The 26461-nt window shown below is 44.7% G+C and overlaps 1 protein-coding gene across 2 annotated transcripts; it reads right to left on the bottom strand.

Moving 5' to 3' along the window:
* Positions 1-1890: 1890 nt before the first annotated feature.
* Positions 1891-26213, bottom strand: LOC116364368 (heparan sulfate glucosamine 3-O-sulfotransferase 3B1-like). 2 transcript variants are annotated; one of them, XR_004207948.1, is made up of 3 exons: positions 24593-26213; positions 4802-6791; positions 1891-4742 (listed from the first exon to the last, which is right to left on the bottom strand). XR_004207948.1 is itself a non-coding variant. In XM_031817559.1 (2 exons), the coding sequence occupies exons 1-2, from the start codon at positions 25177-25179 to the stop codon at positions 6164-6166; spliced, it is 1215 nt and encodes a 404-aa protein (XP_031673419.1). In that variant the 5' UTR covers positions 25180-26213; the 3' UTR covers positions 1891-6163. The 2 variants fall into 2 exon arrangements, 1 of the variants encoding a protein (XP_031673419.1); XM_031817559.1 differs by having other exon boundaries at positions 1891-6791.
* Positions 26214-26461: the final 248 nt, after the last annotated feature.

Below are 26461 nucleotides of genomic sequence, written 5' to 3'. Positions count from 1 at the left end.
AGCCCTGCAAAATGACCTCCAGCAGACCACAAATGTGCATGTGTCTGCTCAAATGGTCAGAAACAGACTCCATGAGGGTGGTATGAGGGCCCGACGTCCACAGGTGGGGGTTGGGCTTACAGCCCAACACCGTGCAGGACGTTTGGCATTTGCCAGAGAACACCAAAATTGGCAAATTCTCCACTGGCGCCCTGTGCTCTTCACAGATGAAAGCAGGTTCACACTGAGCACATGTGGGGGCGGCAGGGTAGCCTAGTGGTTAGAGCGTTGGACTAGTAACTGAAAGGTTGCAAGTTCGAATCCCTGAGCTGACAAGGTACAAATCTGTCGTTCTGCCCCTGAACAGGCAGTTAACCTACTGTTCCTAGGCCGTCATTGAAAATAAGAATTTGTTCTTAACTGACTTGCCTAGTAAAATAAAGGTTACATTTTTTATTTTTTTATAAATGTGACAGACGTGACAGAGTCTGGAGACGCCGTGGAGAACGTTCTGCTGCCTGCAACATCCTCCAGCATGACCGGTTTGGCGGTGGGTCAGTCATGGTGTGGGGTGGCATTTCTTTGGGGGGCCGCACAGCCCTCCATGTGCTCGCCAGAGGTAGCCTGACTGCCATTAGGTACCGAGATGAGATCCTCAGACCCCTTGTGAGACCATATGCTGGTGCGGTTGGCCCTGGGTTTCTCCTAATGCAAGACAATGCTAGACCTCATGTGGCTGGAGTGTGTCAGCAGTTCCTGCAAGAGGAAGGCATTGATGCTATGGACTGGCCCGCCCGTTCCCCAGACCTGAATCCAATTGAGCACATCTGGGACATCATGTCTCGCTCCATCCACCAACGCCACGTTGCACCACAGAATGTCCAGGAGTTGGCGGATGCTTTAGTCCATGTCTGGGAGGAGATCCCTCAGGAGACCATCCGCCACCTCATCAGGAGCATGCCCAGGCGTTGTAGGGAGGTCATACAGGCACGTGGAGGCCACACACACTACTGAGCCTCATTTTGACTTGTTTTAAGGACAATACATCAAAGTTGGATCAGCCTGTAGTGTGGTTTTCCACTTTAATTTTGAGTGTGACTCCAAATCCAGACCTCCATGATTTGATCAATTTGATTTCCATTGATCATTTTTGTGTGATTTTGTTGTCAGCACATTCAACTATGTAAAGAAAAAAAGTATTTAGTAAGAATATTTCATTCATTCAGATCTAGGATGTGTTATTTTAGTGTTCCCTTAATTTTTTTGAGCAGTGTATATATACTGTGTATATACTGTATATATATATACTGTACTTGTCCTTACAGGTATTTTATAAATATATATAATGAACTCATCCATACAGGTATTATATATATACTGTACTCATCCATACATGTACTAGTATGCATGCCTCCAGTATTTATGCTGCAGTTGTTTATGTGTCTGTCGGGGGCTAGGGTCAGTTTGTTATATCTGGAGTACTTCTGTCTTATCCGGTGTCCTGTGTGAATTTAAGTATGCTCTCTCTAATTCTCTCTTTCTTTCTCTCTCTTGGAGGACCTAAGCCCTAGGACCATGCCTCAGGACTACCCGGCATGATGACTCCTTGCTGTCCCCAGTCCACCTGGCCGTGCTGCTGCTCCAGTTTCAACTGTTCTGCCTGCGGCTATGGAATCCTGACCTGTTCACCGGACGTGCTACCTGTCCCAGACCTATTATACGACCATGCTGGTCATTTATGAACATTTGAACATCTTGGCCGTGTTCTGTTATAATCTCCACCCGGCACAGCCAGAAGAGGACTGGCCACCCCTCATAGCCTGGTTCCTCTCTCGGTTTCTTCCTAGGTTTTGGCCTTTCTAGGGAGTTTTTCCTAGCCACTGTGCTTCTACACCTGTATTGCTTGCTGTTTGGGGTTTTAGGCTGGGTTTCTGTACAGCACTTTGAGATATCAGCTGATGTATGAAGGGCTATATAAATACGTTTGATTTGATTTGATTTTAGTACACTTACATACAGATACAGATGATCAATTCCCTCCAACACAAACCCAATCATAGGGAATTCGAAAAAATGACCGATCGAAAAACTGAACAATCGTGTTGACCTGACATGACTTCTTTACAGTGTCAGGGGTTATCTACTATCAGGCTCTCCTTCTTTACAGTATCAGGGGTTATCTACTATCAGGCTCTACTTCTTTACAGTGTCAGGGGTTATCTACTATCAGGCTCTACTTCTTTACAGTGTCAGGGGTTATCTACTATCAGGCTCTCCTTCTTTACAGTATCAGGGGTTATGAAATATCAGGCTCTTCTTCTTTACAGTGTCAGGGGTTATCTACTATCAGGCTCTCCTTCTTTACAGTGTCAGGGGTTATCTACTATCAGGCTCTCCTTCTTTACAGTATCAGGGGTTATCTACTATCAGGCTCTACTTCTTTACAGTGTCAGGGGTTATCTACTATCAGGCTCTACTTCTTTACAGTGTCAGGGGTTATCTACTATCAGGCTCTCCTTCTTTACAGTATCAGGGGTTATCTACTATCAGGCTCTACTTCTTTACAGTGTCAGGGGTTATCTACTATCAGGCTCTACTTCTTTACAGTGTCAGGGGTTATCTACTATCAGGCTCTACTTCTTTACAGTGTCAGGGGTTATCTACTATCAGGCTCTACTTCTTTACAGTGTCAGGGGTTATCTACTATCAGGCTCTCCTTCTTTACAGTGTCAGGGGTTATCTACTATCAGACTCTACTTCTTTACAGTGTCAGGGGTTATCTACTATCAGGCTCTCCTTCTTTACAGTGTCAGGTGTTATCAAATATCAGGCTCTCAGAGGAATGGCAGTGTTTTGATCATCTGTCTCTTCTCCTGCTTAGAGAGGGACCTGACACATGGTGCTGTGACCATGGCGACAAGCGTGGTAGTGTTCCATTGAGTCGCTAACGCTAACACTAATGCTAACTGCGCTCATTAACCTGTCTGGCTAATGAGGTTCAAGGCAGCGTCAGACAACCCCTCTGGTGCCACTGTGCTCAGTGCTAAGGGCTCCAATGACGTAGTCACCGAAGACAATGAGGAGAGATGACAGGGGCTTTATAAGCTGGTCATAAGACTGTATAATTTGTTTATAATGTAGTTATAACACATGTCAAAGGTGTCGTGTAGTTTTATGACAATGTGACATTCAGAGGATCATTTTGTTTTGGTAAAATAGATATATTCCTTACTTGAAAGAAATAACAACAATGACGCCATGTTACTCACAACGGCCTCATTTACATCTTTGTAAAATGGAAACTATGCAGCAAAATAGTTGGATACAGATTTTTTATCATTATCATTATTAACATTATCATCATATTTGATGGGTAGAAACATTGTCATTGGCGTATCTCTCTGTATAGGGATGAATAAAACTCACCCATACACAGACTTAGGAGAAAGGAATTGTGAGCCCTGAATAGCAAGACGTTGGTCACGATTCAATTCAAGGCTCGCTACAGTGCTGCACACTATCACAGAGGTAATGTTCCCACGTTCGAAGAGGTAATGTTCCCACGTTCACAGAGGTAATGTTCCCACGTTCACAGAGGTGACCTTCAAGGTAAACCTCTGTTAACGTTGGCTCAGCTGGAAATGACTTTCTGATGTCAAGAGCACTGCAACGGGCGATCGGATTGAATCGCAGACTTTGAATTTCCATTTCAACAACAATAACACAACAATGCACCATTGAGTTCCCAATAAATGTGGTCTGATCCAACAGCTGTTAACTTTACCCAACAGGACTACAGAGGGCTGTGGTGATAACATCTGATCCAACAGCTGTTAACTTTACCCAACAGGACTACAGAGGGCTGTGGTGATAACATCTGATCCAACAGCAGTCCTGTTAACTTTACCCAACAGGACTACAGAGGGCTGTGGTGATAACATCTGATCCAACAGCAGTCCTGTTAACTTTACCCAACAGGACTACAGAGGGCTGTGGTGATAACATCTGATCCAACAGCTGTTAACTTTACCCAACAGGACTACAGAGGGCTGTGGTGATAACATCTGATCCAACAGCAGTCCTGTTAACTTTACCCAACAGGACTACAGAGGGCTGTGGTGATAACATCTGATCCAACAGCAGTCCTGTTAACTTTACCCAACAGGACTACAGAGGGCTGTGGTGATAACATCTGATCCAACAGCTGTTAACTTTACCCAACAGGACTACAGAGGGCTGTGGTGATAACATCTGATCCAACAGCAGTCCTGTTAACTTTACCCAACAGGACTACAGAGGGCTGTGGTGATAACATCTGATCCAACAGCTGTTAACTTTACCCAACAGGACTACAGAGGGCTGTGGTGATAACATCTGATCCAACAGCTGTTAACTTTACCCAACAGGACTACAGAGGGCTGTGGTGATAACATCTGATCCAACAGCTGTTAACTTTACCCAACAGGACTACAGAGGGCTGTGGTGATAACATCTGATCCAACAGCTGTTAACTTTACCCAACAGGACTACAGAGGGCTGTGGTGATAACATCTGATCCAACAGCTGTTAACTTTACCTAACAGGACTACAGAGGGCTGTGGTGATAACATCTGATCCAACAGCAGTCCTGTTAACTTTACCCAACAGGACTACAGAGGGCTGTGGTGATAACATCTGATCCAACAGCTGTTAACTTTACCCAACAGGACTACAGAGGGCTGTGGTGATAACATCTGATCCAACAGCAGTCCTGTTAACTTTACCTAACAGGACTACAGAGGGCTGTGGTGATAACATCTGATCCAACAGCTGTTAACTTTACCCAACAGGACTACAGAGGGCTGTGGTGATAACATCTGATCCAACAGCTGTTAACTTTACCCAACAGGACTACAGAGGGCTGTGGTGATAACATCTGATCCAACAGCAGTCCTGTTAACTTTACCCAACAGGACTACAGAGGGCTGTGGTGATAACATCTGATCCAACAGCTGTTAACTTTACCCAACAGGACTACAGAGGGCTGTGGTGATAACATCTGATCCAACAGCAGTCCTGTTAACTTTACCTAACAGGACTACAGATCACTCAGCTGCACTGTGACATCACTCAGCGGCACTGTGACATCACTCAGTTGTAATGTGACATCACTCACGTGTAATTGATGTGATGATGAATTATTACTGTATTGATATAGCTGTCATAGTGACACTGGGAGGGCATCCCAAATGGTTCCCTGTTCCCTAAATGCCCCATGGGTCCTGGTCATAAGTAGTGAACGATTAAGTGAGCAGGGAGGTTGATTTGGACTCCTTGAGTGGTTATTAACATCTTGTAAAAACCAAGCGGCTACAGAGAAGTTCCTCCGTGTTCAATGACCCTAATTCTCTGCTCGTTACAATATTTCTACGTCCTCATTCTACCAACCTTTGTGAGTGAACCATTCTTGCTGAGATGGTGTGGTATTCGTACAGCCATGTTAAAACCAACATGGTAAAGGTAGGGAGAATGAGCCAATGCAGCATTATGAAGTCATTGCATGTCTATGAAGGGAAACAATAGCTCTAGCCTAAACCCTGCTGGTCGAGTGCTGCTACCCGTAACACAATTCTGCTGTTAGATTTTTCATCTCCACAATTCCTGCACATGTATTTTTCTGAGGTAATTTCAAGATTACAAAATGCCCTTCAAACTATTATTTTAAAAACAGGAATGTAAAGATGTGTGATGATCCTCAACAAACATGGATAGGCAGCTCAGTGAGTTCATAATATCCTAGAAATAAATTATCAGAAAATAGACTTCTGTACTTTTTACACACCTTATATACACAGTATAACAATATCTCTAAAATGTTACAATTACAACCTAAAACCCCTCAAAGAAAGATACAACATCTCTGTCTGAAAGGGCACCATAACACCTCAGTAGTGCACTACATTTCACCAGAATAGTGTACAACAACCTCAATAATGCACTACTATTGACCAGGGTAGTGCTCTACATAGGGAAGAGGGTGCCATTTTGTCCAATGTTATAGTGCACTACTATTGACCAGGGTTGTGCGCTTCATAGGGAAGAGGGTGCCATTTTGTCCAATGTTATAGTGCACTACTATTGACCAGGGTAGTGCGCTACATAGGGAATAGGGTTCCATTTTGGATTCACTCAATGTCTCCGTCGCTCAGCTCCATGAACCCCATCCAAAGTCATGTCCCGTCATCTGATAAAACCTCCTGTTGAAAGGTTGATAAAAGTCCCTCAGTTTCTGTACCACCTCAGGGTCAATATTAGGATGAATCCTTCCTTTGGTTTTCCCCAGACAGTGAGGTTTACTATTCCCCTCCGGCCTCTTCAGACAGGGGAAGCCCTTGGCTGGGTTGAAGTGAAAGTGTTTGTGACCGACTACCCTCCTGAGGCCCAGGAAGTCCTGTACGCGTGTCATCTCCCCGGCTGGGTCGGAGATCAACCTCTCCCCGCTGATGAAGAGGAGCTGCTCCTTGGGGAAGTACTGCAGCCAGCGTTCTAGGTGCTTGGCATACATCCCGATCTGGACGGCGCTCCAGGACGTGTCGATGAGACCCGTAGTTCTGTTCTTGAAGGCGAGGCTCTCAAAGGAGGGTATGTCAGGTTTCTTGGAGCGGGTCTGAGTGTAGTCTGAGATGGCCCTGGTGACGGGGTCTCGGACCACCACAATCAGCCTGGTGTCTGGGGACATGGTGTGGATACGGGCGGGGACATCTTTAGTGACGTAGTAGCTGGGGGTCTTCTCCATGGTGATCTGACCCTCCTGAGTCTCAGGCATACGGTCTCTAAGGAGAGGAGAGATGGAGAGGTTTGTTATTATATACACATGATAAAGACAGGACTGTGAAGCACTCCATGAGATGGAGAGATGGAGAGGTGGAGAGGTGGAGAGATGGAGAGGTGGAGAGGTGGAGAGGTGGAGACATGGAGACATGGAGAGATGGAGAGGTGGAGAGGTGGAGAGGTGGAGAGATGGAGAGTTGGAGAGGTGGAGAGGTGGAGACATGGAGACATGGAGAGATGGAGAGGTGGAGAGGTGGAGAGATGGAGAGTTGGAGAGGTGGAGAGGTGGAGAGGTGGAGACATGGAGACATGGAGAGATGGAGAGGTGGAGAGGTGGAGAGATGGAGAGTTGGAGACATGGAGGGATGTAGAGTTGGAGATGTGGAGAGGTGGAGAGATAGAGAGGTGGAGAGGTGGAGACATGGAGACATGGAGGCATGGAGAGATGGAGAGGTGGACAGGTGGCGAGATGGAGAGATGGAGACATGGAGAGATGTAGAGTTGGAGACATGGAGAGGTGGAGAGATAGAGAGGTGGAGAGGTGGAGACATGGAGACATGGAGAGGTGGAGACATGGAGACATGGAGAGGTGGAGAGATAGAGAGGTGGAGAGGTGGAGACATGGAGAGATGGAGAGTTAGAGACATGGCAAGATGAAGAGGTTAGTATTGGGCTAAGGCACTGTGTGGTTCAGGAGTTACAGCCTGGGACCATGCAGCATTCAGGCTATAGTTTAGGAGTTACAGCCTGGGACCATTAAGCATCCAGGCTATAGTTCAGGAGTTATAGCCTGGGAACATGCAGCATCCAGGCTATAGTTTAGGAGTTACACCCTGGGACCATGCAGCATCCAGGCTATAGTTTAGGAGTTACACCCTGGGACCATGCAGCATCCAGGCTACAGTTCAGGAGTTATAGCCTGGGACCATGCAGCATCCAGGCTATAGTTTAGGAGTTACACCCTGGGACCATGCAGCATCCAGGCTATAGTTTAGAAGTTACACCCTGGGACCATGCAGCAGCCAGGCTATAGTTTAGAAATTACACCCTGGGACCATGCAGCATCCAGGCTATAGTTCAGGAGTAGTCAGACTGTGCAATCAGGTCAGATAACTCACGGAGACATAAAGGATCAAGCGTTGTGGAATAGGAACGCTGATCTAGGATCAGATCCCCCTGTCCCTCTGTCTGTCTGTCTGTCTGTCTGTCTGTCTGTCTGTCTGTCTGTCTGTCTGTCTGTCTGTCTGTCTGTCTGTCTGTCTGTCTGTCTGTCTGTATGTCTGTCTGTCTGTCTGTCTGTCTGTCTGTCTGTCTGTCTGTCTGTCTGTCTGTCTGTCTGTCTGTCTGTCTGTCTGTCTGTCTGTCTGTCTGTCTGTCCATACCCTCTTACTGAGCTGACCTGACTCTTTTAGATAATGAATTAGCCAGTTAACTGCAGCCCCAGACCAGGGTAATGCCCAGGGCTCAGGGTAATGACCAGGGCTCAGGGTAATGGCTAAAGTGGGCCACCAGAGCTTTTGACTGAGCCTAAACACATAGGCATTAGGGGTTTTAGTCCTTGTAGTGCATTAGAAGGATAGGAAAGGAGGGAGGGAGATAGGGGTAGTAGACTAGTGAGGGGTAGTAGACTTAGAGGGGTAAGGGAGGAGGGAGGGTTGGAGGGAGGGGAGGAAGGAGTGTAGGAGAGAGGGTAGGAGGGAGTGTAGGAGGGAGGGGAGGAAGGAGGGGAGGAGGGAAGGGAGGGGAGGAGGGAAGGGAGGGGAGGAGGGAAGGGAGGGGAGGAGGCAGGGTAGTGGAGAAAAGAGGAAGACAGTTAGATAACATTACATTAGTAGAGTCACTAACATTAGGAGACGGTTGGTAGTATATATCAAATACTACATTAGTACAGTCACTAACATTAGGAGATGGATGGTAGTATATATCTAATACTACATTAGTACAGTCACTAGCATTAGGAGATGGATGGTAGTATATATCTAATACTACATTAGTACAGTCACTAACATTAGGAGATGGTTGGTAGTATATATCTAATACTACATTAGTACAGTCACTAACATTAGGAGATGGCTGGTAGTATATATCTAATACTACATTAGTACAGTCACTAACATTAGGAGATGGCTGGTAGTATATATCTAATACTACATTAGTACAGTCACTAACATTAGGAGATGGTTGGTAGTATATATCTAATACTACATTAGTACAGTCACTAACATTAGGAGATGGTTGGTTGGTAGTATATATATCTAACACTACATTAGTACAGTCACTAACATTAGGAGATGGTTGGTAGTATATATCTATTACTACATTAGTACAGTCACTAACATTAGGAGATGGTTGGTAGTATATATCTAATACTACATTAGTACAGTCACTAACATTAGGAGATGGTTGGTAGTATATATCAAATACTACATTAGTACAGTCACTAACATTAGGAGATGGTTGGTAGTATATATCTAATACTACATTAGTACAGTCACTAACATTAGGAGATGGATGGTAGTATATATCTAATACTACATTAGTACAGTCACTAACATTAGGAGATGGTTGGTTGGTAGTATATATCTAATACTACATTAGTACAGTGACTAACATTAGGAGATGGTTGGTAGTATATATCTAATACTACATTAGTACAGTCACTAACATTAGGAGATGGTTGGTAGTATATATCTAATACTACATTAGTACAGTCACTAACATTAGGAGATGGTTGGTTGGTAGTATATATCTAATACTACATTAGTACAGTCACTAGCATTAGGAGATGGTTGGTAGTATATATCTAATACTACATTAGTACATTCACTAACATTAGGAGATGGTTGGTTGATAGTATATATCTAATACTACATTAGTACAGTCACTAACATTAGGAGATGGTTGGTTGGTAGTATATATCTAATACTACATTAGTACAGTGACTAACATTAGGAGATGGTTGGTTGATAGTATATATCTAATACTACATTAGTACAGTGACTAACATTAGGAGATGGTTGGTTGGTAGTATATATCTAATACTACATTAGTACAGTCACTAACATTAGGAGATGGTTGGTTGGTAGTATATATCTAATACTACATTAGTACAGTGACTAACATTAGGAGATGGTTGGTTGGTAGTATATATCTAATACTACATTAGTACAGTGACTAACATTAGGAGATGGATGGTAGTATATATCTAATACTACATTAGTACAGTGACTAACATTAGGAGATGGTTGGTAGTATATATCTAATACTACATTAGTACAGTGACTAACATTAGGAGATGGATGGTAGTATATATCTAATACTACATTAGTACAGTGACTAACATTAGGAGATGGTTGGTTGGTAGTATATATCTAATACTACATTAGTACAGTCACTAACATTAGGAGATGGTTGGTTGGTAGTATATATCTAATACTACATTAGTACAGTGACTAACATTAGGAGATGGTTGGTTGGTAGTATATCTCTAATACTACATTAGTACAGTCACTAACATTAGGAGATGGTTGGTTGTATATCTCTAATACTACATTAGTACAGTCACTAACATTAGGAGATGGATGGTAGTATATATCTAATACTACATTAGTACAGTCACTAACATTAGGAGATGGTTGGTAGAATATATCTAATACTACATTAGTACAGTCACTAACATTAGGAGATGGATGGTAGTATATATCTATTACTACATTAGTACATTCACTAACATTAGGAGATGGTTGGTAGTATATATCTAATACTACATTAGTACAGTGACTAACATTAGGAGATGGTTGGTTGGTAGTATATATCTAATACTACATTAGTACAGTGACTAACATTAGGAGATGGATGGTAGTATATATCTAATACTACATTAGTACAGTGACTAACATTAGGAGATGGTTGGTTGGTAGTATATATCTAATACTACATTAGTACAGTCACTAACATTAGGAGATGGTTGGTTGGTAGTATATATCTAATACTACATTAGTACAGTGACTAACATTAGGAGATGGTTGGTTGATAGTATTTGTCTCGTAAGTAGAGTTATTACTATTTTTAACAATGACTAACACAGTTATAAATACTACTAAACTACTACTTTGTCAAAAGTAAGGTATTTGCTGATCTCCTTCTGAATATGTGCAACCAACTACTGCAGAAACAGGCATGGTAAAGCCCTAGCTGAGCACTGCTGACTGGAGCCTTGGGGTGGGTCCTTGACCTATGGGGAACGCTCCTTTTGGAAAGACCTCATTACTCCAAAACAAACACACAGGGGGGTTGCTCTTTCCTTCTGTCGCAATCACAGAAACCAACAAAACCTCTTCCCCATTAGTCTCTCGATACCATCTCTCTCCACTCCACTCATACGTTTCCATCTCCCTCTCTCCCTATTACTGTGTGAGGTGTGAACAAAACACCAACCACTACAGCTCGCTATCAGCATCACTGCAACACTTCTGCAATTATATGCCGTATCTCTTGGATACACAAGCGGAGTGTATTTTGTCAAGGCCCTGAGGGAGTCACAGAGAAACTTACTACCAATCAAACTGCACACTTTAGTCCCAGAGCAAAACAAACCTGGATGGAAGACGGATGAATAATGCATTAGATAGATATGAGAGAGAGAGAGAGAGAGAGAGAGACAGAGAGAAACAGGGAGAGAGAGAGAGAGAGAGAGAGACAGAGAGAGACAGAGAGAAACATTGTTTGAAAGCGGTGTTGGGGGGAAATCATACGACATTATAAAATCCATGTACACACCCAACAAGTGTTGTTAAAATTGGCAAAAAACACACATTTCTTTCCACAAGGCTGTGGGGTGAGACAGGTATGCAGCTCAACCTACTAAATCAAATTCTCCTATTTGCTGATGATCTGGTGCTTCTGTCCCCGACCAAGGAAAGCCTACAGCAGCACTTAGATATTCTGCACAGATTCTGCCAGACCAGGGCCCTGACAGTAAATCTCAGTAAGACCAAAAATAATGGTGTTCCAAAAACGGTCCAGTTGCCAGGACGACAAATACCAAATTCCATCTCCCATGATGCCCCAGAGCACAAAACAGCATACATAAAAAGGAACATTTGACACACTAAATAGGACCTGTCTAAAAACCCTTCAGTTACAGAACCCAGTGCCCTTTCTGTTTGTGAGATCTGGGGTCCGCTCACTGACCAATCATTTACAAAATGGGACAAACACCAAATTGACACTGCATGCAGAATTCTGCAAAAACATCCCCCGTGTACAACGTAGAACACCAAATCATGCATGCAGAGCAGAATTAGGCCGATACCCGATAATTATCAAAATCCAGAAAAGAGTAATTCAATTCTACAACCACCTAAAATGAAGTGATTCCCAAACCTTCCATAACAAAGCCATCACCTACAGAGAGATGAACCTGGAGAAGAGTCGCCTAAGCAAGCTGGTCCTGGGGCTCTGTTCACAAACACAAACACACCCTACAGAGCCCCAGGACAGCAGCACAATTAGACCCAACCAAATCACGAGAAAACAAAAAGATAATTACTTGACACACTGGAAAGAATTAACAAAACAACCCAGAGCAAACTAGAATTATATTTGGCCCTACACAGAGAGTACATAGTGGCAGAATACTGACCACTGAGACTGACCCAAAATGAAGGAAAGCTTTGACTATGTACAGACTCAGTGAGCAGAGCCTTACTATTGAGAGAGGCTGCTGTTGGCAGACCTGGCTCTGTGCTCACTGCCCACAAGGTGGAAACTGAGCTGCACTTCCTAACCTCCAGACAAATGTATGACCATATTAGAGACACATATTTCCCTCAGATCACACAGACCCACAAATAGATATAAAAAAGCCATTTGAATTTCATTTAATTGAGGGAGAGAAGAGAGAGTAAGATAGAGAGGAGAGAAGAGAGAGTAAGATAGAGAGGAGAGAAGAGAGAGTAAGATAGAGAGGAGAGAAGAGAGAGTAAGATAGAGAGGAGAGAAGAGAGAGTAAGATAGAGAGGAGAGAAGAGAGAGTAAGATAGAGAGGAGAGAAGAGAGAGTAAGATAGAGAGGAGAGAAGAGAGAGTAAGATAGAGAGGAGAGAAGAGAGAGTAAGATAGAGAGGAGAGAAGAGAGAGTAAGATAGAGAGGAGAGAAGAGAGAGTAAGATAGAGAGGAGAGAAGAGAGAGTAAGATAGAGAGGAGAGAAGAGAGAGTAAGATAGAGAGGAGAGAAGAGAGAGTAAGATAGAGAGGAGAGAAGAGAGAGTAAGATAGAGAGGAGAGAAGAGAGAGTAAGATAGAGAGGAGAGAAGAGAGAGTAAGATAGAGAGGAGAGAAGAGAGAGTAAGATAGAGAGGAGAGAAGAGAGAGTAAGATAGAGAGGAGAGAAGAGAGAGTAAGATAGAGAGGAGAGAAGAGAGAGTAAGATAGAGAGGAGAGAAGAGAGAGTAAGATAGAGAGGAGAGAAGAGAGAGTAAGATAGAGAGGAGAGAAAGAGAGAGTAAGATAGAGAGGAGAGAAGAGAGAGTAAGATAGAGAGGAGAGAAGAGAGAGTAAGATAGAGAGGAGAGAAGAGAGAGTAAGATAGAGAGGAGAGAAAGAGAGAGTAAGATAGAGAGGAGAGAAGAGAGAGTAAGATAGAGAGGAGAGAAGAGAGAGTAAGATAGAGAGGAGAGAAGAGAGAGTAAGATAGAGAGGAGAGAAGAGAGAGTAAGATAGAGAGGAGAGAAAGAGAGAGAATGAGAACGAGAGAGAGAAATAATAGAGATGAGAAAGAGAGACAAAGAGAAAGCGAGAGAGAAGAACAGAGAGACAGAGAGGGAACACCGTCTCAGGCTAGAGGAGTGAAGAAGAGTGCCCTTGGGGGCAGATGTAACAATCTTTCACAATTGTTTCTGTGTTAATAACCTAGATTGCCTGGAGGAACCAATAGGTTGCAAAGCATCTTCCTCTATCAGCCAATAGAGATGTAACATACACTTCCTGTCCTCCTCCTCCTGCTCTTCCTCCTCCTCCTCTTCTTCCTCCTCCCGAACCACTAGATAACTCCTAGCTCCAGCCCCTAATCACTGTGTGTCTGTGTGAGCTGTGAAACTGCTGTGTTGTGTCTGCTGGTCTGTCAGGTGACTTCATTAACCAATCTCCTTCTAGACAGAGGCTGTTTGAAGCTGCTGGTCTGTCAGGTGACTTCATTAACCAATCTCCTTCTAGACAGAGGCTGTTTGAAGCTGCTGGTCTGTCAGGTGACTTCATTAACCAATCTCCTTCTAGACAGAGGCTGTTTGAAGCTGCTGGTCTGTCAGGTGACTTCATTAACCAATCTCCTTCTAGACAGAGGCTGTTTGAAGCTGCTGGTCTGTCAGGTGACTTCATTAACCAATCTCCTTCTAGACAGAGGCTGTTTGATGCTGCTGGTCTGTCAGGTGACTTCATTAACCAATCTCCTTCTAGACAGAGGCTGTTTGAAGCTGCTGGTCTGTCAGGTGACTTCATTAACCAATCTCCTTCTAGACAGAGGCTGTTTGATGCTGCTGGTCTGTCAGGTGACTTCATTAACCAATCTCCTTCTAGACAGAGGCTGTTTGAAGCTGCTGGTCTGTCAGGTGACTTCATTAACCAATCTCCTTCTAGACAGAGGCTGTTTGAAGCTGCTGGTCTGTCAGGTGACTTCATTAACCAATCTCCTTCTAGACAGAGGCTGTTTGAAGCTGCTGGTCAGTGTTGATATCTGTTGCTATCAGGGAATAGGTTCAAAGGTAGGAATTTACATCCCTGACTGACTGGCTCTATGGAGCTTGTTGTTGTGCTTGGCTGTTGCTGTCGGCTGACTTGGGGAAGGGGTGTGGTGTATAGTCATGTACTTTTATCTCTACATTTATATCCAAATAAAACGGTACTTCCATAACTGGTCCATTGTAATCTGAATGAGGTGAGCACAGGCTTTCAATAACTTATTAACTACGATCATGATTAGAATTTAAACAGACAGGATTCACCAGGACTATAGGCTCTACTACTATCTACCAGCTCAGAGGGGAGGATTCCCCAGGACTATAGTGTCCATTACTATCTACCAGCTCAGAGGGGATGATTCCCCAGGACTATAGTGTCCATTACTATCTACCAGCTCAGAGGGGAGGATTCCCCAGGACTATAGTGTCCATTACTATCTACCAGCTCAGAGGGGATGATTCCCCAGGACTATAGTGTCCATTACTATCTACCAGCTCAGAGGGGAGGATTCCCCAGGACTATAGTGTCCATTACTATCTACCAGCTCAGAGGGGAGGACCAGGACCATAGGTTCTACTACTGTGGGAACCACTCCTCTCCTCAGACCACCAGACACGGGCTAAGAGGTGATGGTATGCAGACACTCAGAATAATCTGGCAACATTTCTGTTAGACAAGTTCCAGACATGAATCAAAGAGAACAGCTTCTTAGAAGGAAGGATGAGGCTGTTCTTTGGTCGTAGATACCGGTGGAACGTTCTCTTATCAACCGTGTAAAAGACGTTCTCATCACTCTCTCTCTCTCTCTCTCTCTCTCTCTGTGCACTCAGTGCCTTCTTCACTGTGCTCTTATGTTCCAATATCTCTACAGCATTCCTGTCAACACAGATAATGCAGAGAAAGGTTTTCCCATGCTCTCCTCCCCTCCTTTTCTATCCACTCCTCTACCCTTCTCATACCAGCAATATGCAGCAGCAGGAATCAAGGACACCTGATTAACAGTTGGAAGAAGGCCCAGGTCTAGAGAGAAGATGAGAGGAGAAGGGCGGAGAAGAGGCCCAGGTCTAGAGAGAAGACGAGAGGAGAAGGGCGGAGAAGAGGCCCAGGTCTAGAGAGAAGATGAGAGGAGAAGGGCGGAGAAGAGGCCCAGGTCTAGAGAGAAGGTGAGAGGAGAAGGGCAGAGAAGAGGCCCAGGTCTAGAGAGAAGATGAGAGGAGAAGGGCGGAGAAGAGGCCCAGGTCTAGAGAGAATGTGAGAGGAGAAGGACAGGGAAGAGGCCCAGGTCTAGAGAGAAGATGAGAGGAGAAGGGTGGAGAAGAGGCCCAGGTCTAGAGAGGAGATAGGAGAAGAAGGGCGGAGAAGAGGCCCAGGTCTAGAGAGAAGGTGAGAGGAGAAGTGCAGGGAAGAGGCGTAATGTGTATGCCCTCCTCTGGTTTTACATTTACAGGGTCAATTAGGGTTAAGTGCCTTGCTCAAGGGCACATGAACAGATGTTTTAACTAGTTGGCTGAGGATTCGAACCAGCAACCTTTCGGGTTAGCTCCTTGCCACCCATAGATCTGTCACTTTCAGCCTTGCGCTACCGCATAGCAGTTTTATCACTCTCTGCCTACCTGCTGTTAACAGAACAACAGACCCAACACCTCTGTCAGGGTGGCAAGGATGGATCAATTACAGTTATACATTTTGACCATTTAGCAGACTGTCTTATCCAGAGCGACTTACAATCAGCAAAATAAATGTTCTGCAAAATGTGACAAAATATTCTGCGAAAGAAACTTCTTCCTGCCCAAAACTATATGTTTCCTGCAAGGTGATTTGTTTGATAAATTACTTTGGAAATTCAACTCATGGCTCTATCCTAGCTGCTGCAGGGATGTGCAGGTCTACAGTCTGACAGGATCTGATCAGTAATAACATCAGAGATGTACAACAGTCTGACAGGACCTGATCAGTAATCACATCAGAGATGTACAACAGTCTGACAGGACCTGATCAGTAATAACATCAGGGATGGACAACCTTCTGACAGGATCTGATCAGTAATCACATCAGAGATGTGCAGGTCTAGAGAACTAAACAACAACTCCAGGAGGATAGAGAAGGAGAGAACTAAACAACAACTCCAGGAGGACAGAGAAGGAGAGAACTAAACAACTCCAGGAGGACAGAGAAGGAGAGAACTAAACAACAACTCCAGGAGGACAGAGAAGGAGAGAACTAAACAACTCCAGGAGGATAGAGAAGGAGAGAACTAAACAACAACTCCAGGAGGATAGAGAAGGAGAGAACTAAACAACAACTCCAGGAGGACAGAGAAGGAGAGAACTAAACAACAACTCCAGGAGGACAGAGAAGGAGAGAACTAAACAACTCCAGGAGGACAGAGAAGGAGAGAACTAAACAACAACTCCAGGAGGACAGAGAAGGAGAGAACTAAACAACAACTCCAGGAGGATAGAGAAGGAGAGAACTAAACAACAACTCCAGGAGGATAGAGAAGGAGAGAACTAAACAACAACTCCAGGAGGACAGAGAGAACTACACAACAACTCCAGGAGGACAGAGAAGGAGAGAACTAAACAACTCCAGGAGGACAGAGAAGGAGAGAACTAAACAACAACTCCAGGAGGACAGAGAAGGAGAGAACTACACAACAACTCCAGGAGGACAGAGAAGGAGAGAATAAACAACAACTCCAGGAGGACAGAGAAGGAGAGAATAAACAACAACTCCAGGAGGACAGAGAAGGAGAGAACTAAACAACAACTCCAGGAGGACAGAGAAGGAGAGAACTAAACAACTCCAGGAGGACAGAGAAGGAGAGAACTAAACAACAACTCCAGGAGGACAGAGAAGGAGAGAACTAAACAACAACTCCAGGAGGACAGAGAAGGAGAGAACTAAACAACAACTCCAGGAGGACAGAGAAGGAGAGAATAAACAACAACTCCAGGAGGACAGAGAAGGAGAGAACTAAACAACAACTCCAGGAGGACAGAGAAGGAGAGAACTACACAACAACTCCAGGATGACAGAGAAGGAGAGAACTAAACAACAACTCCAGGAGGACAGAGAAGGAGAGAACTAAACAACTCCAGGAGGACATAGAAGGAGAGAACTAAACAACTCCAGGATGACAGAGAAGGAGAGAACTACACAACAACTCCAGGAGGACAGAGAAGGAGAAAACTAAACAACTGAACTGAACCACAATGTGTTCATGTTCTTCTAAGTGTCTGACAAAGTGCTGTGGTCTGATGACCTCCTATAAAACCCCCGGGTTTTACCACCTGAAATGACAGTTTCCATCCCTGATTGATAATAGTTTGATGAGAGATTAACTTTAGTTTTCCAGCTATTGAAGAGTCCAAGAAGTAAAAGTAGGTCTTTAACCGATACCGTTCACAGAGCTGCGTCAGCTAAAAGTCAACTATTTCGGGAATGTTCAGAAACAAATGTCAGCATATTTCAATACCTACTGTAGCCCCCCGTTGGGCCCGTTCCTCATTCTCAACAGATGTTCTGTTCTTTTCCTGCCTATCAATATGCTGATGCATTGAATTTAGCTGGGAAGAATCTACATGGATGGCTTTCCTGCTTCTTAAACCATTTTATTCCCCTGTCCATAAAAACTACTAAGAGTTTGTAGTCAGCAAAAAGAAATGTACTTGTATGAACTACCTGAAGGGAAATATAACTTCTCCCTCTGAAAGACCTCAGGAGGAGAGTCAACTTTCAGAACAGAATAGAGAACACTGAGGCTCAGTGTTAACAATCTGTCCATCCTGCTGGCCTCAGAGTTCCAGAACCCAGAGTTCCAGAACCCAGAGTTCCAGAATCCAGAGTTCCAGAACCCAGAGTTCCAGAACCCAGAGTTTCAGAATCCAGAGTTCCAGAACCCAGAGTTCCAGAACCCAGAGTTCCAGAACCCAGAGTTCCAGAACCCAGAGTTCCATTTGAAGGCAACATTCTGAAGGATTCAAGTTGAAAAAGCACTTGCATACAACATAAAGTGAAGAGAAACCATGTTTCCCTCGAATGGCCCTGTTCTATTATCACTAGGGTTAATACAAACCCCAGGGGTTCCTCTGCTCCTCTTTCAGACAGCTGTACACCCCCACCGCCACTGCAGATTCTAAAGACTCACTTTCAATTTACTGCCCTCTCTCTGGCTGCGTCCCCAACAGCACTCTATTTCCTAGAAAAGGCACTACTTTTGACCAGGGCAGATAAAGCTCTGGTCAAACTGGCATTATATAGGGGATAGGGTGCTAATTGGGACTCAGCCCCATCTTTCTCTGTATACACCTATCCCAAACCCAGCTCCGACCCAGCTCCCACCCAGCTCCCACCAAGCTCACACCCAGCTCCGAACCAGCTCCCACCAAGCTCACACCCAGCTCCGAACCAGCTCCGACCCAGCTCCGAACCAGCTCCCACCCAGCTCCGACCCAGCTCCCACCCAGCTCCGACCCAGCTCCCACCCAGCTCCCACCCAGCTCCGACCCAGCTCCCACCCAGCTCCCACCCAGCTCCCACCCAGCTCCGACCCAGCTCCCATCCAGCTCCGACCCAGCTCCTACCCAGCTCCCACCCAGCTCCGACCCAGCTCCCACCCAGCTCCCACCCAGCTCCCACCCAGCTCCCACCCAGCTCCCACCCAGTTTCCCTTCCTCTGACAATGTCAGTGAGATAGCAAGCTGACGAGAATAGAAAAACCCCACACTATCACATTTCAACAAAATGGGTTTGTTTTCCAGGGTCACTTCATGTCATATTTCAACAGAACGGGTTCGTTTTCCAGGATCACTTCATGTCATATTTCAACAGAACGGGTTCGTTTTCCAGGATCACTTCATGTCACATTTCAACAGAACGGGTTCGTTTTCCAGGATCACTTCATGTCACATTTCAACAGAACGGGTTCGTTTTCCAGGATCACTTCATGCCTTTTGATTCCAGCAGCATGTGGTGCCCAGATGTTCTACTCTCTAAATTCATAGTATCAAGAAGAGAATAAGTCAAGAAGTCTAACTGGGAAATAAAACAGAGACTTATAGAGAAAGGAGGAGGACGGTTGGAATGGAAAAGAACATTCCCACTGCCTTTGGGAGCTCCCTCCTCCTGCGCTCCCTCCTCCCGCGCTCCCTCCCTCCTGTATGTGTGAGCGTGCAGCCTACAATTTGTCTGGCAGCTCCTGTCTTTCTGCCTCTTGGTGTAAGCACGTCTATATTCCGTGAAAACGTGGCCAACTGGCTATATCTGTAGCCGGAGTCCCCGCTGCGCCAGGCCTTGGCCATAGAAATAGAAGGACTAGATGAGAATCCCCTTTCAAGGCGACCATATTGTGTGTTGTAGTTAGTCTATGTGTATGGCCTCTCCTCTCTGTGTGGCTCTAGACTGCAGGGTGGGGGGCTTCTACAGCACTGTTGGACCAACAGTGTGGAGATGTGGGCAGCAGAGATCAATGCCTCCACGGGGGACGGGCCTGAACCAGGCCACCCAGCAGAGCTGCTCCTCAGCCCCCTCTCTCTCCTCCCCTGCACCTCCTCTCCCCAAGCACAGTGGCGGAGGCTTTATGAGAGTTAGTCAAGCCACACCATACCCTCTCCCTGTCCATCCCCTCCTAAGGATAAAGTTAGGACCAACACTGAAATAACTAACCTCATGGTAAGAGGACTGTCCTCCATGGTGAACAAGTTGGGCCTGCTCAAGTAACCCTGAATAACTGGCACCCTTTCTGATCATCTAGAATGTTTTAACAGTAAGTTTACTGGTTGGTATGTGGATGACCATGTGACCTCGGCCCTCCCTCCCTCCACTGTGACTTCACTAAAAGACAGAGTAGAGGGAGATGACTCTGTTGATCCAGGGTGGTGACGGTCACTAGTGATGGTCATTAGTACAGACACCTGTGGGGTTTCCCCTCCTTCCCTCCCTCTCTCCCTCTCCCTCCCTCCCTCCCTCCCTCCCTCCCTCCCTCCCTCCCTCCCTCCCTCCCTCCCTCCCTCCCTCCCTCCCTCCCTCCCTCCCTCCCTCCCTCCCTCCCTAGTCCCTGAACAGAAGCATCATTAATGGGTGGCTGTATTGTTCCTTGGCTGTCTGAGGTCATGGTGCTCTAGTCTGACTGGGGTCTGAATGGTCTGACTGGGGTCTGAATGGTCTGACTGGGGTCTGAATGGTCTGGCTGGGGTCTGAATGGTCTGTCTGGGCTTTACTCAAGCTGAGGGGTTTTAATTAACCTAACAACCACTCCAGGCAATCAGATACAGGGTTCTTTCATTACATCCTACATATACACCTGCACTATGTTTCTACACTGTGGATACTTACTGTAGGCCTACACAGTCATGAACCTGCAGCTCTAATGTGTTTAGAAATACCAGTTCTGAGCCAGAGGATGAGCTTTTGCATGTTCACCTTTAGCTAACATAAATATGTCAGATGTCACTCAGACGTTTACTGTCTTCCAGCTCTTTATCTCCGCCAATAGCCTCCAGCTTCTATGATCAACACAGATCCTACTACATCAGTTTGCCGTTCTGATCGAGTCATGAAATATGATGCTTAAAGACTCCATAAACCACCAGAGGAAGAAACTGTCGTTCCTTGTTGAATGTCATCTCTTCTCTTCTCAGTCAGTGAAGAGGCACTAAAGACCCCCCCCCCCCCCCCCCCCCCCGTCACAGTGCGTTGGTCAACCTCAACACAAGTGTCTTGGAGCAGCTGAACCCAGAAGTTGTTTGAACTTAGCTCCCCTGTCTTCCTCCATTGTAGGGTCATGAAGAGAGGTTGATGAAGACAGCGTTGAACTAGTAGCATTAAGGAGCCGTTGACATTGACTACTAATCTCCATGGCTCAAGTCCATGTAGATGGCTCAAGTCCATGTAGATGGCTCAATGTAGATGGCTCAAGTCCATGTAGATGGCTCAAGTCCATGTAGATGGCTCAATTTAGATGGCTCAAGTCCATGTAGATGGCTCAATGTAGATGGCTCAAGTCCATGTAGATGGCTCAAGTCCATGTAGATGGCTCGATTTAGATGGCTCAAGTCCATTTAGATGGCTCAATGTAGATGGCTCAAGTCCATGTAGATGGCTCAAGTCCATGTAGATGGCTCGATTTAGATGGCTCAAGTCCATTTAGATGGCTCAATTTAGATGGCTCAAGTCCATTTAGATGGCTCGATTTAGATGGCTCAAGTCCATGTAGATGGTTCAATTCCATGTAGATGGCTCAATTTAGATGGCTCAAGTCCATGTAGATGGCTCAAGTCCATGTAGATGGCTCAAGTCCATGTAGATGGCTCGATTTAGATGGCTCAAGTCCATTTAGATGGCTCAATTTAGATGGCTCAAGTCCATTTAGATGGCTCAATTTAGATGGCTCAAGTCCATGTAGATGGCTCAAGTCCATTTAGATGGCTCAATTTAGATGGCTCAAGTCCATGTAGATGGCTCAATGTAGATGGCTCAAGTCCATGTAGATGGCTCAAGTCCATGTAGATGGCTCAAGTCCATGTAGATGGCTCAAGTCCATGTAGATGGCTCAATTTAGATGGCTCAAGTCCATGTAGATGGCTCAAGTCCATGTAGATGGCTCAAGTCCATGTAGATGGCTCAATTTAGATGGCTCAAGTCCACGTAGATGGCTCAAGTCCATGTAGATGGCTCAATTTAGATGGCTCAAGTCCATGTAGATGGCTCAAGTCCATGTAGATGGCTCAAGTCCATGTAGATGGCTCAATTTAGATGGCTCAAGTCCATGTAGATGGCTCAAGTCCATGTAGATGGCTCCTCAAAGAAACCAACAAAGGTACACGTTTCAATGTTGATAAAGTGGCTCATCTGCTGTTTTTCAGTCTTCAATTAAAAGCCGCAGAATTCCTGAAATGATTTAACTTTACATATCACTCTGATACTTTACGGAGGTCATGTCAATGATTGAATCAGGAACAGGTTATAGTTGTTTAGAACAGAGAGAGAGGCCTGTTGTGATGCTGTGGGTTACAACAGGTCTAGCTAACACTGGGAACTCACTGAGATGCACTGAGATATTGATCATTACAACCACACATTGTTGAACACTGGGCAAACTGTTCACTGTTCCTATAGCTTTGGATCCCTGGAATTTGAAATTAACTCATTGTCTGTGTCCCAAGTGGCACCCTATGCCCTACATAGTGTGATATGAGCTCTATGAGCTCCGTTCAGAAGTAGTGCTCTATATAGGGAATACGGTGCCATTTGGGAACCAAGCATGGTTAAAGCTGTGTTGTCGTAAAGGGAATCACAGCCTAAGAATCGATCCCTGGAACCGGGAGCACTCAATTGAATTACGATGCTTCTGGCTGCTAGGGGATGATGTCATAATTTAGTCTGTTTACTCCTGGCAGTAAACCATGTGCTGTTTGGGTCTAAACTCCAGAAGAAAAACTGAATAGAAGCTCTATAATGTTTCTCTGAGCTCGAGAAGGAACTATCAAACTGAATGGAAGCTGTAGAATGTTTATCTGAGCTCTAGAAGGAACTGTCAAACTGAATGGAAGCTGAAGAATGTTTGTCTGAGCTCTAGAAGGAACTGTCAAACTGAATGGAAGCTGTAGAATGTTTGTCTGACCTCTAGGAGGAACTGTCAAACTGAATAAAAGCTCTATAATGTTTCTCTGAGCTCGAGAAGGAACTGTCAAACTGAATGGAAGCTGAATAATGTTTGTCTGAGCTCCAGAAGGAATTGTCAAACTGAATGGAAGCTGTAGAACTGTCAAACGGAATGGAAGCTGTCGAATGTTTGTCTGAGCTCTAGAAGGAACTATCAAACTGAATGGAAGCTGTAGAATGTTTGTCTGAGCTCTAGAAGGAACTGTCAAACAAGTCAGTTTCTATGTGTCATTTAAGGTGCGTAATTGAATATGGGCCCTTTTATTAGGCCCATATCGGCCCTAGTCCCAAATGGCACCCTATTCCCACTTCTTTTGACCAGAGCCTATGTGTGCCATTTGGGACTCTCCCTATGACTCAGGACTATACTTTATATGGAGTGGTTGACTACACCAAGGTGGTGTTTAGATTGTATTGAGTTGGTAGTCAGCTGTTAGAGTGATACATTCCTCAGTTCACACTCATCACACTGTGAGGAGAGACTTCTAGCTTCATTAGAACTTTATTATAGCTTTATTGGCCCAATGAAAATGTGTTTTATTTTCCCCTTGAACAGGATATACATTCATAAACACATTCCATTGGATACCCATAGTGTCTGCACATTCATGGTACAGTTTTTCAGAACTACTGTAGGTCTATATTCACCAACCACATGCGCCACAGTGAATGGTCACTACTTTAATTAACTTAACTACAGGCACTGATTACTTTAACTAACTGTTACCATTGTGTGGCGTAGGCCTATTTCTATTCTCTGTGTGTGTGTGTGTGTGTGTGTGTGTGTGTGTGTGTGTGTGTGTGTGTGTGTGTGTGTGTGTGTGTGTGTGTGTGTGTGTGTGTGTGTGTGCTTGCATTGATGTGTGTGTGTGTGTGTGGTGTGTGTGTGAGTGTGTGTGTGTGTGTGTGCTTATGTCCATGTGTGTGTGTGTTTAAATCCATGCTAATCAACCTGGTTATTTTTTCCACTCAGCACAATGGCCATATGTCCATCTAATCATAGTGTTGCATGTTATCTTAGAGGTGTGTTTATAGACACTGCATGCATTAGTCCTCCAATAGCTATGTGAAGAGATGTAGAGGCCAGCGAACATAATATTCTAAACGTAGATATTCTTCCCTGACAGCCTTGAGCTTTTGTTTGATGTTCTTTGTGAGTCTCTAAAAATAACGGTGTTTCTCAGAAACCCATTAATCGACCAGCCAACCTATGACATATGTATGTGTTATAGACTGAATAGTAGCCTAGAAATGAAGATGGGATACAAAATAAATTAAATTAAATAGATGGGCTCAATTAAATGGCAAATTATGAATTATTTTAGTAGTATATACAAAATTCGTTTATATTCTGATCAGTTAACGTTATTATAAGTGTATGAGACGTTATTACGTGTATGTACCTGTACCACTCCAGTCCCTTGTCATAGTTCCGATCAAAGAAGTGCGGCTCGGCCCCAACAGCTCTAATGTCGGGATGCACGCGGAGGAACTCCAGCAGCGCCCGTGTGCCTCCCTTCTTCACCCCGATGATAATCGCCTGGGGCAACTTCTTACTCTCCACCGGCCCTGACACGTTAAAGAGACTTGACACGACATTATTATCCAACGTCCTCTGCTCGCTTCGAATCTCATCCCAGTCCTCCCCTCCTCTGCTGTCCAAATCACTCTCATTATTTAACACGTCCCTGGATGATGCGCCGAATAACGGATCTAAAGAATCTAACGGATCTTCTTGGTGTTCGGATTCCAAGTCCCCTTCGTTTTGGAGTCGGGGTTGAGTTCTGTTAGGGTCAACTGTTTCGAGATGTTGTGAATGTTTACTGCTGGCTGTACTGACCATCAGACTTGGCATGGTTGAACAGTATCCGACGCAGCAATATATCATATACACCCACAGGGACAACATGATGCAGAAAACAAATAGTTTATTCTTCACGGGGGATGATGAGACCAAATGCAGGTTCTGATATATTGGGCTATATTCCATAGGACAGTCGGGCGAGACGAGTCATAATCCAAAAACGCATATTGGCTAAAGTTATTCGCTCCTCTTCCACTGCAAAAATCCTGGTGAAATTGACATAATTCCACAACTTGCCTATACGCTGCTTATAACGGACTTCTTATTATTTAGTGATGAATGAACCAAATTTCCAGCTCCATTCATACGGAATTCCAAACGAAACGAAAAGATACTCGGGTCAGGTGTGTCCGCACCCTGTGCGTAAAAACAAAGTATCGGTGGTTGTCTCCCATCACTTGGCCAACAGGCGTGTGAGCGAGAGGGAGCGCACTACGGCGAATAGATGAGTAGGCTACATCCCATTCATCCCGTTTAGGCTTGGGGCGTATGATTGACAGTAGAGCCGACCAATCCTAGAAGACTGTAGTGAGAGATAATTATCTGTTGTTTTATTTCCAATGAGGAGTTATAGGCCAATAAACCCTTCACACATCATGGCTACGTGCGTAATAGTCACCATATAATGTAGGCTGATTATAACTGTCTTATAAGTGTTTCGTGTTTAATATTTAAAACTTGAAAATATGATATACTTTTTTTTACATAAAATCATTTTAAAAAATCTACATTTCAATTGTTATTTCTTTACTTTACTTTAACAGGCTGGAATTGTTGAAGGAAATCAACTTATGTCACTGGCGAAGTAGCCGAATCCTCTATCCAACCCGCTGAAATGCAAAAGCAAATATTATGATAGCGTTTTAAACATCCTTTTATACACCCCAAACATATGGATAACATGGCAGCATCAACACAACATCTGTTTACTGCCAGTGGAATTAGCATCAGAATATCTACCGCTAGAACAAGTGCTTTTCTGCATGACCAGACGAGACAATAGTCTTATGCGGAGAGATCAGCGCGAGCAAAGGACGTGGTACGTCGCGGGCAGATGTCCTGAATCTCCTGCGGTTCCAGGCTGAATGGCTAGTTTGTAAAGTTGCATTCTTTCACTGGGCAACAGCGATAGGGTGTCACGGGTTGTAACTACTCGATTTAAGGCGGTTTCTGTACCCTCCTGCCAGCCGGTAGTCAAGATGCGCGTTAATGTACAGTTTAAGTATAGGCTACAAGTGGTGTGTGTGCAAACCCACGTGCCTGCGCCAGTGAGTCTGTCTGTGTCTGTTAGTGTGTGTGTGTGCTTGCATTGATGTGTGTGTGTGCTTGTGTGTGTGCTTGCGTCCATGTGTGTGTGTGTGGTGTGTGTGTGTGTGTGTGTGTGTGTGTGTGTGTGTGCCTCTTCTTG

Source organism: Oncorhynchus kisutch, unplaced genomic scaffold (genome assembly GCF_002021735.2).
Source record: "Oncorhynchus kisutch isolate 150728-3 unplaced genomic scaffold, Okis_V2 scaffold1071, whole genome shotgun sequence".
Taxonomy (NCBI): domain Eukaryota; kingdom Metazoa; phylum Chordata; class Actinopteri; order Salmoniformes; family Salmonidae; genus Oncorhynchus; species Oncorhynchus kisutch.
This window is presented reverse-complemented; position numbering and strand designations above follow the sequence as displayed.